Source organism: Pterocles gutturalis, unplaced genomic scaffold (assembly GCF_000699245.1).
Source record: "Pterocles gutturalis isolate BGI_N339 unplaced genomic scaffold, ASM69924v1 scaffold51341, whole genome shotgun sequence".
Taxonomy (NCBI): Eukaryota; Metazoa; Chordata; class Aves; order Pterocliformes; family Pteroclidae; genus Pterocles; species Pterocles gutturalis.
The window spans coordinates 236-12278 of NW_010102441.1; the positions used below are offsets into that span (position 1 = coordinate 236).

At 37.0% G+C, this 12043-nt stretch overlaps 1 protein-coding gene across 1 annotated transcript; it reads left to right on the plus strand.

Annotated features, from left to right (window-relative positions):
• Window positions 1-301: 301 nt before the first annotated feature.
• Window positions 302-9759, plus strand: RPF2 (ribosome production factor 2 homolog (S. cerevisiae); the record flags this gene model as incomplete). Its single annotated transcript, XM_010086094.1, has 7 exons — window positions 302-341; window positions 1945-2026; window positions 2122-2198; window positions 3367-3466; window positions 7841-7943; window positions 8924-9068; window positions 9355-9759. Coding segments are annotated over 7 exons (730 nt in total), but the record flags the coding sequence as incomplete, so codon positions are not given.
• Between the last annotated feature and the right edge of the window lie 2284 nt (window positions 9760-12043).

Here is a 12043-nt window from a genome sequence, read left to right on the forward strand (position 1 = left end):
ATCAACAAGCAGTGGCCGTTGTTCATTAAGTTTCACTGGTAATGATCTGGAAGTCAGGTCCCAGGAGACGGGAAAGGTGGAGGAAAGTACTTAAAATGGCAACTGCAGCACTAAGGAACTCCTGGTAGTATTAATGTGGCTTATGGTTTGAACTAAAACTGAACCTCTATTGCTGGAGTTTCCAGTAGAATGCAGAATTTTAATGTTATTGAATAAATAATTAGAAGGGCTTATCTGGGCCTGGTTTTGTTTTTTTTTTTTTTAATCTTGTTTTTTTTTCTTTTTTTTTTCCTCCTTTCAGGAAAAATATCACTAGGCCTTTTGAGGATCAAACATCATTGGTGAGTATAAACCATGTTTCCTCTTGGGACATTTTACATCCTTAAAGTCATTAAGAACTTAATTGGAGGTTAATTTGCTGTTACTCCATAAGGAGCTATATGAGAAACAAAGTTTACAGGGAGTTTGGGAAAGTTGAAGGTAGGGCTATGTCTAGTTTTATGGCATCAATAGACCTATTTTTCCTCTAGCTGCAAGACAGAATTGTAATTTGTGAAGACTTTGTCTTTACCTTAAATGTTATTATAAGTAACAGTGTTTGATATGAAAGGAAGAATAAAGTGTTTTATTTTGCTATTCTAGAAGTCAGTCCTCTAAAGTGCCATAGCTTATGAACAACTTGTTTTCAATTTGGTGAATTCATAGGTTAAAATAGTTAAATAGGGGAGTTATAGCTTTCTGTGATTTCCTTGTGTTTGAATAGAGGAAGAAAAGCCCATCAGAGTACCACATGCAAACACATGCATCAGCTGTGCAACTGAGATGGTTGCTGAGAGTTCTGTTCCAACATTCAGTCAACAACTGTTAGAAAAGTGTGCAATTTCAGTGTATTTGGCTGTCAAAGAGGTTGCAAAAATGGCTCTCTTGGAGTCTGTTTTGGAAGGGGATGTGTGTTTGGAAATACACTTGGTGATATGCACCTGTCTGGATTTGCTGTTGAATCAGTGCTTTAAGGCCAAGATAATTTATGAGCAGGAAGGTGAAAAATAGAGGAGCTAATCCTAAGATTATACCTCACACATTTGCACTTCCATCGAAGCATTACTTTAACTGCTGAAATATGTCTGTCATAAAAGCATTATATATATTTCCTTCAACAAAATGAGAGAAAGGAGATAGTGGTGTACAGCTATGGTTCTGCCTACACGAAATGAGGGGCTGCCTTGAGAAGCAGCAGTGCCTAAAAAGGCTTTAGAGTTAGGCATCCTCAGAAATAATTGCTGTGATGTTGGCTCTGGACATAATACCATAATAGGTTCTCTGTCTACTCCACTTGGAGAAAAGATCTTCTCTATGATAGTTACCCCTGGGTTGGTTTTAAGAAGTATCTTAGTCTTAAATTGATGTGAAGTTGCTCTGGAGTAGGACTCTGGTGCCCAAGTGTGAGAACATTAGATATTTGCAAATGTTCCTAGGCTTGCTGTTGAGGGAATTAACTGGTTGTTCAGAAGCTGTTAGGCAAAGCTAATATGCTGCATAAAACTTAGCTGGGTAACTAAAATGAGGCATTACAACTGTAGCCAACTTGCAAATACTTACTCTTAGGTCAAGGAAAAGTGGTTGAAAGTATCTTATGTAAAAACGAATAATGAGGAATTATAAAAAAGGTGCATTAGAGATAATGGCAAGGAGAAAATGCCTGACTTGATCTTTAAGACTGCCATGGGAAATAAAAGAAGAAATCAATTGTTATTTGAACCTTGAGTCCATCTGTCAATTTTAGCTTATTTGGACCTGGACATGCTCAAAACTATTCTGGTAGGTGCAGTTGCTCTTCTTGTTAGGCAGCTCCTAAACTCACGTGTTTATGATGTATACCTTCACCAAATATTTTAAACACTACAAATCAGAACTCATAAGTTTTGTTCTTTTCCTCAATTGTAGGAATTTTTTTCCAAGAAATCCGATTGTTCTCTGTTTATGTTTGGCTCTCATAACAAGAAGCGACCTAACAACTTGATAATAGGTAATAGTCTCACTTGGGTTTTTATTTGGATGAAAGGTCTAGTTTTCAATTAATATTTAAGTGTCTGGATGTTCTTTTTTTTTTTACTTTCTCAGGTCGTATGTTTGACTATCATATCTTAGACATGATTGAGCTGGGCGTTGAGAAGTTTGTATCCCTAAAAGATGTCAAGGTAAGGAATTGTTAGTTCAGTATTTCAGTGACATCTACTGGTGGGTTTTTTTGGTGCGTTGGCCTTTTTTGTGCTTTGAAGTAAGGACAGGAGTTGTTTAAAAAAGCGTTTCATCTGGTATATGAAGAATGCTAATTTGTGTACCCCAGAATGTTTTGGGTTTTTTTATACTCTGCTTTTTAAAAAATTTTGGTTGTTTTGAGCAAGCTTGCAACTTTATTTGCAAATACCTTTTTTTTTAATACTTGGTATATTCCTAATATTTTCTTGTTTTAATTAGAGTTACATTTACAAAATTCTGTAGTCAGGTTCTGCTCATGGAGGTTCCTGTATAAACTGGCATAGGCTTTTAAAACTGAAATCCCTCTTCTCAAATTACAACCAAAGAGAGTCGCTCTGCTGACTGAGGTGATTCTGAAACTTCCTTTAGCTTTCAGTAGCACATAAATGCCAGTTTTCAGGGAACTATACTTAATTCAGACAGGGAGCTAATATCTCGATTATTTAAACCCAGAGAAGATTCACCTTTTATGGCCATGTTAGGCTCATTTTGTCAAGACTAAAACATTTAATATGTGTGTACTTTTGTGTCAAGCAGTTCATACACTGCAAAAATCCGAAGTTTTTATGGTCTCCATTTTCATCACAGTGTGTAAATTGGCAAGAAAGTCTTGAGGGATAGTGAAGAAACTACCTTTTATAAAGGTGAATCTTCCCCCTGAAATCAGATTGTTTGTAGTGTGGATCTTCATAACACTGTTTACAGCAGGGAAATTATACTCAACTAATTGTATTTGTTGACCAAAATTAGAACTGGATGATTGACTAAACTATCCTTTTAGCCTTTTTCATGTACTCTCCAGTGTCAGAAGTACAATAGACTTGTTTGCCTCTAGTTTTAGTTTTCTTGTTAGTAGTTGCAGTGAAATTCATTCTTGTTTCACTGCACAGTATTATCTTAACCTTTTTATAGTAACCAGCACAAATAATAATACAGTTCACCCATTTAAAAACAAAGTCCTTCCATGCACATACAGTGTTGTTCAATGAAAAGAAGTGTCTATTTTGCCCATATTGATCACGAGTCGCAACAGTTTTTCATTCAGCATTGAATGGCCACCTGTTAAGTGAATAATATGTTCCCTAACATAAAATTCTTATTCCACAGAACAGTAAATGTCCTGAAGGAACAAAACCTATGTTGATATTTGCTGGTGACATGTTTGATGTAAACGAAGAATACAGAAGACTGAAGAGCCTTCTTATTGGTCAGTATTTTGATTATTTGAGTGGTAGCATTGCATAAATCTGTAGTAATATGATGTGTTGGGAAGTGCTGGTTTCTCAATAAATGTTTGCTTATGTTCAGCACAGACAGAAAACAAGAACAGGCACTTGTAAGTTTCATGTCACATGAAATTAAAATTATCTAATCATGACTGTTAGAGGGGGAAAAAGACTAACCTAAAAGACACTCAAGTTGTAACTTTTGTGTTCAATAAAATTCATTACTTTGTGGGAGAATTCTGGCATTTTTCAAAAAGTTTCTACCTTGTAGTTGTACTGGATCATCACTTTTCTAACCAAGTAATATTTTTGAAGTATCTAATTTGAAATCAGTGGATTAAGTTCAGAAAGTGAGGTGTTTGGTTTTTTTTTTGCTTACAAAAAAGTCAAATCTGTATAACTGAGCTTGTGTTTTTACAAGGAAAGCGTTTTCTTATGGAAATTTGACCAATTCTAAAAAAGTGCTGTTGATTAGAGTACTTGGAAAGAACATGTGCTGTAAAAATCAGCTGTAGATAATGGCTGTATCATAACTTCAAAGCAGGCTTGTAGCTTACTAAACAAACCGGCATAAAGTTTTTTACTATCTCAAGGTTGGAGACTCTGGAAGATAAAGCACATTGTGGGTTTTTTCTGGGGAACTACAAAAAATTATACTTTTCTTAGGGTAGCTTTTTTGGACATAGAAGTCATGGTACTGTATCTCTTGATGCTTAAAAAATGTGTCTTGATTGGCAGAACTAGATCTAGTAAATAGGGTGGTATGTTTTTACTTTTTAATTGGTTTCCTACAAGTACTTTTTTTTTTTTTTTATAAGCTCTGGTAAAATACTGAAATTGACGCAGTAAGAACAGTCTTCTTCTCTTAGTTCCATTCTTGAGTTGTACCCATTCATAACTGTACAGCTTTGCAAGATCACCCTTTCATTTAAAATAAATATTGGATGGGCTCTTATTTCTAGGGAAACAGATGATTGCTCTTTAGAAACAGACCTTAAAAATTAGTTTGGTTTTTTTTTTTGTTTTTTCCTTAGTATTATAATTCCTTAATGCAAGATGTTTCATCTGGAGTGAGAGTAAAAAGGGAGCAGGAGAGGAGAAAATTTGCATCCTCTCAGTACAGCTGACTGGTGCTTGGTGGTAGATGAAAGGCTAGTAACTGTGTGTATAAACCTTTGAAGGTGGGTGAATAGTGAATATGAAGATAGGCAAGTTTTAATACTGCATGTCTGTATCACTCTAAATGAGTATTTACACTGAAGGAAGCAGGGGCATTATTTTCTGAAGTGTGTCTTGTTCAGGCATCTTCACAATATTGGTGATTGGCATCCAGGTGTGCTCATGCATTCCATGATCAAACAGCTTGATACCTTAAGTGGAAGACATGCATTGTTAGATGGTTGCCAAATAACTAACTAGTCTTTCCTGTCTTATTTCTTTTGATGTTCATCTGTCCTTTCTCCTATTTATTTCCCTTTAGTGACTGCAGTCAAATGTACTCAAATCGACACTCAGTCTTTCTTCTTAAATGTACTCCAAATACTCCAAGTCTTAATGTTCTGCTGACTTTTATGAAATATCTAGACACAAAACAAAAGACAAAGGAAAAGGTTAAGGAGTGTAAAGGCTCGAAGGTATCACTAACCAATTAAAATTGTTTGGGTAATAATTTGACCTGCTTCAAAACCACCCTTAACTGATAGGGAAGAACTGCTTCTTTCTGTTCTTGCAAAAGATAGTGCTTTTAAGCTGCCACTCTTGCTAAGAAAGATAGCAAAATGTCTTTATAACAACAGGAGCAAATATTTTGTTACTGTAGCAGTATTGTTGGGATCCCAGGGGGAATATCAGATAGCTAACAGCTTCTTGTTGACAAAGCAATGTGATGCCAGTGATGCTGGTGAAAAAACAAGCTTTCATTGGCTTTTGTGGTATCAAAAGTGTTTATGTGTGTTTGAAGTATCATCTTGCAGCTGTTTCTTTGTAAAATTAAAGGCAAGAGTGAATTACTGTCTTCATGGTAACCAAACCCTGTAGTCTGCTTAAATTGTGAAGTGCAAGAAGTTGTTTAAGAGAAATAAATGGCAGCAGCTTTTTTCTTTAGAGACCTGGAAGACTAAGACATCCCATTCTTTTTTGGTTTTTGTTGCCTACTGATGTGGTAATGTAGGAATTAATTTATGATGCAAGTCCTTGGAATGCACTTCATTAACTTCTAATAACTTTTTATGCTTGTATTTATAAACTCTTTCATCTCTTACAGCACTGCCTGCTTGCTACTTCTGTTATTGCACACACATTTAATCTTAAAAATGGTTAGGTGCTACGTCACTTGCTTATAAACTTTCTAAAATGGTGGTTTCCAGGAGACCTCTACAATCTTATACTGATCATCCACTTGTTCTTCATACAGCCTTCCTCGCACAGACTTTGAGCGTCTCAGATTTGTGGGTTCCTTCTGGCTAAGAAGGGATGGCTGGGAAATGTCTGGGATGGAGTTTTAACTTTGCTAATGCTAACCATAGCTACATGAGTTCCAGTGTTACCAGCTTTTGGATAAATTGGTACAAAAAGAAGCGTATAGACTCATGTTCCCAAATAATTTAGGAATTTAATCTGGATATGGAAAGGCCCTGTGAAGCTCTCTGTAGGAAAAAGTAAATTAGAAGTTGTAGAAACAAGTTGAGGACAAGGAGGAGAAAGAACTGGGAATGGAAAGAAAGGAGAAAGCAAGTCTCCAGTCCAACCAAAGCAAGAGTTATAAATTAAGAGTACATTAAAAAAGCTTCAACTGTAGGTATACTAAAGTGTAAGGTTTCTGCAGCTGTTCAGCATTGCCAGGAAACAGAAATTCCTGACCACCTGCATTTGTTTGGAAGAGATCATCCTGTGGGTAAAAAGACGTATGATGCCACAGGAAAATACGAAAGAGATGTTGCCAATAAAACCACTGTAAAAGTAAGCTTCTGTACCTGCAGAGAACTAGTTGAAAGGAGAATATATGCCAGAAGTGAAAAAAATATTTTATTTGCAACCTTTAACTACAAGCTCAACCCACAGGAGGAGGAGGAGAGAGAGTAGTTAATTGACCAAGGAAGTTTCCTGGCTAGACTCCAGCTGATATCTGCCAGCAAGACTTTGTTTTGGATGTCACTCCAGTGCTGATACTCTTGAAAAAGGTAGTGGAGGAAAAGACAGCTAGTCGAGGGATCTGAAAATGGGACAGAACGGAAAAGACTGATGTGTTTTGCATCTGTTAGCAGTTCTCCTATGTTTCACCATTGCCCTGTCATGTTTATTAGCACACCTTGTTCCCTCAGTCAAGGTCACATTCTTTCTCCACCCTCTGCATGTGTTGGACAGATTGCTGTGCTTTTTTACAAGGTCTCTGATTGCACAGTATTTTTTTCAAAGCCTGATATAAGAACCTCACTAGAGACGGCTCATTTTGTATTTAACCTGCATTTCATTGTTCTCTTTGCAAACCAAGCAAGTATTTAAAGTGTTTTATTTTTATAGATATGTGTTGCTTATTAATAGAGAAAACATTGATTGTAATGACAAATACTGCTTTACCTAAAGCACAGAAGTGCTTTGTTGTGGGGGAGGTATGAAAGAAACAATGTAAACGTTTTCTGCCAGTCAGAAAGAGAAAACATAGGTAAGAGTAGACAAGATACAGTTTTGATCTGTTTTTGTACTGTTTTTTATCCTTCTTTGTACTCTTCCAAATCAGGCTCTGATTAAGAATCTTAAGTATCAGGGGTGTGAATGATGTCTTTAAACACATACCTGAACTAATGGCTTCTCTGCATTTATCTGTGTTTAGCTGAGCATGAACTGGCCTAAACACAAAATAAGATAAATTTCATTTTTCTGACTTCAGAGATGAATATTTGGAAGAATAGACAATGCAATAATCCCAATTAGCTTAATAAGGCTAGGTTACTGCTCTGAAAGTATATTTGCTCTTCTCCATGCACTTATTTTAGGTAGTGTGTATATTGCTACCAAATTATCTCTGGGAAATCACTGTGTTCCTATCAGGATTTCTACATGCATTTGGTTTCAATACAATTGTTAAGTTTCTCTCCTGTGTTTTGGCAAGGCTGCAGTTTTAAGTAGTGGCTATTTTGTGAGATTCCCATTAAACATACAGATTCAGCTTTTCTAGAGCTGTCCCATGTATAGCCTTGTTTAGTTAGATACAGTAAAAATATCTATACAGGGAAGGAGTTCACATCAGTGATGTGATGTGGGCCCATTACAAAATAAACCAATTTGTTGTAGTCATCTGTTGGTTTGATTTTTCAGCCAAGAAACCTGGTATTTATTCTTTTCAAATATTCTTTCAGATTTCTTCAGAGGTCCTAGTGTGCCAAATATTCGTCTGGCTGGTTTAGAGCATGTTCTGCATTTCACAGCTGTAGATGGGAAAATTTACATGCGAAGCTATAAGTGAGTTTTACCTGTTTGTTTGCTTGTCGGTACACTTGTCAACTTTTCCCTGAATTTAGCCCGTAGTTGTGTAATTGAACTGGCTTGAGCAATAGTTTGCTGCATTTAAAACAGGGAATGTGTAGAGGTGTTTCAGCATAACACAGAGTAAGGAAAACAAAAGGAAAACACTTAAGCCTTAAACCTGCTGCTTCCTTCCTTGTTGAGCTCCCCTTTCTAGCTGCAAGGATTGCTGTTTTGTATGGTTGGATTAGTAAGGTGGTGTGAATTAACTTGGTGAATTCAGAGTACTTAGACTTCATAGGCTTAGTCTCTCCTCAAGCTGATTTCTAGGACTTTCCTCACTTAGGTGCCTGTCAGAGAAGGACGGGTGGTAGGCTGCAGCTGGTGATACAGAAGGGAAAACAGGAAAAGGCAGGACAAGACAATCTTTCTTGTTGCATTGTTGTTCACCCTCGTAGTTCATGGCCTTGCCTTAGGAGGCTGTGAGCATTCGTAGCTTGTGTTCCATGCAATTTTGATTTCTCTTACAACAAAATCACTTCTATCAGTCTCATTCTTCAAAACAAACAAACAAAAACTTTCTTGGTTAGCACCCAGGTTATTTTGCTGTAAACAATAGTAAATATTTTCGTGTCTGCTGATGCCCAGGGCACTATTTTGAATTTGAGGAGGGATATGTCTTTCAGGGTACTGGGACTGAGTTTTAACAGTAATACTGATAATACTGGTCACATTTTCCAAAAAAAAAAAGAAGTTACATGAGCCAGGTTGTACTTTGAGTGTGTTCAAATTGTGATGGGACTGATTTAATATATTATAAATTGTAATTGACAGACATATTTCTCAATAATAGAATTAGCAGTAGCAATTGTTTTTAATAGTTTTTCAAACTATGGGGATTGAACTTGCCCTTTAGGAAGATGGGTAAATCTTTGTCACAGAGGCCAATGTTGATTTTGGTTGGTTTTCCCTTGTAGGGTTCTTCTGAAGAAATCTGGCTGTAAAATACCAAGAATTGAACTAGAAGAGATGGGACCTTCTTTAGATCTGGTTATGAGGAGGACACATTTAGCTTCAGATGACCTTTATAAGCTGTCTTTAAAACAACCAAAAGCCCTGAAGGTATGTACCTTGGAAAGTATGTTACTTACAGATCTATCTTATGTGAGGAAGAGCAAAAGCTGAAGTATTACTGTATATTTGACCAAGGCTTGCTTTTATGTAGGCCAACTGAGATTTCTGGGGCCACAGCACTTTTACAGTGAAGAGCTGGCATACAAACATACAGAACAAATCTTAATCTCTAAGTTCCAACCACAGTATGTGGCATTGTTTTTAGGCACTTGGTTCTCACCAGAGCTCCTGTCACTCTCTATTCAGAAATACTAATGTTCTTCTTCCCTTACAGCCTAAGAAGAAAAAGAATATCTCCCATGACGTGTTTGGTACAACTTACGGTCGAATCCACATGCAGAAGCAAGACCTTGGTAAACTGCAGACACGGAAAATGAAAGGGTTAAAAAAGAGACCAGCAGAGAAGTCAGCTGAAGATGGTGGGGTTAGTCCCAAAAAGTCAAAATCAGATGGATAGTGTGGAACAGCTTTGAAGATTCTCTGTACCTTTTAAGTTTAGTATATATATTGTAATATAAATGTGTTGGACATTAAGAATTCAGCTGCTATTAGCTTTAGTTTTATAAAAAAATCTTTTTAATGGTTTGTCATTTTAAAGGGCACATGGAAGTATTGAGCTTTAACATGGAACTCGGTTATTTAAAATAAAAAAAATGTGATATGACTTCCTTAGTTTTCCGAAGCTGTGTATTTATTCTCTTGGTGTTAGCAAACATATGGTAGTCAAGCAAGTGACTCATTTCCGAAACAGTTTTATGGCTGTTAGGTTGGGAACCCCTGATCAATCAACTCATCTTACAAATTCTGTGCAGGACTAGAGTAGTGCATATGCATGATGTACACTACACAACTTCTCTCTTCATTTATTGTTTATGTATTTCAGTTTTTGCACAACTGCAATACTCAAAATAGAAACCATTTTCTGAAGTGTGAACTCGTGTCTGATGACAGACTATGTTTTTAACCATTGCACCAAGCCCTACTTTACACTTGCAGAATCGGGAGTGATTAAGGTGTTTTTACTGTGTTCATCACCATGGTAGCAAAGTACCTGATGTTTGCTTTAGGCATAAATGAAACCTTTACAGGTTGAATTTCAATCTTTGATTTGTGCCCAGAATGGAAGTATGTGAAGCAACCATGAAAGGTACAAGTCTTTTCTTCTTACTCTGCTTTCCTCCTAAATTTGTGCTCATGAGTTAGTGAAGACTCAGTTAAAGACTTGGGTAAAGTAGATGAAAGTTTAAGAGCTTAGTCAGCCTTTGGTGTGGTGTTCAGTGTTTTGGAACACACTGAAAAACTTTGGTTTTTTTCTTCTGCTTGTCTCTTTGGAAGCTATTTACTCTGCCCTTTAGCATAATTATGATAAAAGTATACACACTTTATCATGGACACAGCAAGCTTGCTCATCCTACTTACGTTTTTAATACTTCATCTTTTCTTGTTATTTTTTTCAGTGTAATCAGCTGAAGTGACACATTAGAAATGGACATTTTGTTATTTTTGCTTGTCTTCTGCATCCTGGATGGAAGCTGTTGCGCAGCTTTGCTCTCCTTAGGTGAGAGCTGAGCTGTAACTGTGGCTGTGCAAATGCCACCCATGATGTTCTTGCTGTGCTGGTTTGATAAAACTTGTGGTGTGAAAAAGAGAGGGCTTTAAAAGTCTTCAATGTGTGACCTAATTTTTTTTTTGTTATCATTACACAAGATAAATTGCATTGCTCGCTCTAAATCCTTTTCTCTGATATGTTTGAGAAATTGGTAATTCCAGATTTGTATTTCCCACCGTATCTTTCTGAAGTACAAATTACTATGCTTTTGACTGAAAGACACGTCTGGTAATAGCTGTAGAACAATTGTACTAATGGACATGCTGTCTTTTACGAACTTACAGTTGTAAAAGTAATCATAAAAGACTATAAGGTTGTAAAAGACAGCATGCCCCTAGTCATAAAAGACTATCAGTTGTATTTTCCTGATTTGGAAGCTAATTTTGGTGCTTAAAACCTGAATTTCATAGCAGCAACATAGACCATCTAACATCCTGTTACCTCTTAATGTAAAAAGTGAGACAGTTATTCAGTAGTAGCCCTCCGAGATAAGCTGTTGCATCCTGGCATTGGTTTTGTTTAATGCTGCTGCTGGTTTGCTCCTTGGATGAAGAAGCTTGGGCAGGTTGAGGGCTACTACACCTCCTGACAATGGAGCATGGTTACTGTGCAACTTCAGAGAGATGCAAAGTCCCTGAGTGCAGGAAATCGGTTGATGGGGAGAACCCAGGTGCATGTATTCACCCTTTGCAGGGTCTTTGTCTCTGCTGACTAGAGGTGAATCCTGAAGTGATGATGTCCCACACTTGTGCCAGTTTGTGTGAATACCCTTTTATTCTTAGTTTTTGCGCTGGGGAAATACAGCCACATGGTGCACAAAATGCATTAGTTGTGCAAGGCAAAGAGAAATTCTCCTGGGCACAGTGTAAGGATATTTAGGCTATGCTTTTTCATACCAATCACTTTCAAGAGATGTTAGCAAGGATTAACATTTGCTCCATTTCTAAGAAATTCTTTGTACTACTGAAAGTGGTGCCATTTTGGTGCAAACTCAGATTGGGAAGTGGAAATGCTCTCTTGTTTTTTGTGACAGAAATGAACCACTCTGGCCTCTATATGATGAGGTAGGATGAAGCCAAATTAGCAATCGAGTTCACCTCATTTCTTTCAGAGAAGTTTCAACCTTGCTGTGAAGCACTGATTAAGCCACAAGGCTGTGTGGCAGGCAATTGCTATGCTCTGACTATCTAATTTAACTCAAGGTGATTGGAGATAGGAGGGCTAAATATAACCTTTCTAGTGGCATGCTCTTATTTCCCAAACTCTTTTAAAAGTGTGAGAAAATTTATCAGGTGCTGCAATGTAGCTGTGTGCATGGGGAGCAGAACATGTGGTGCTCAAAGGGCAGCTGATA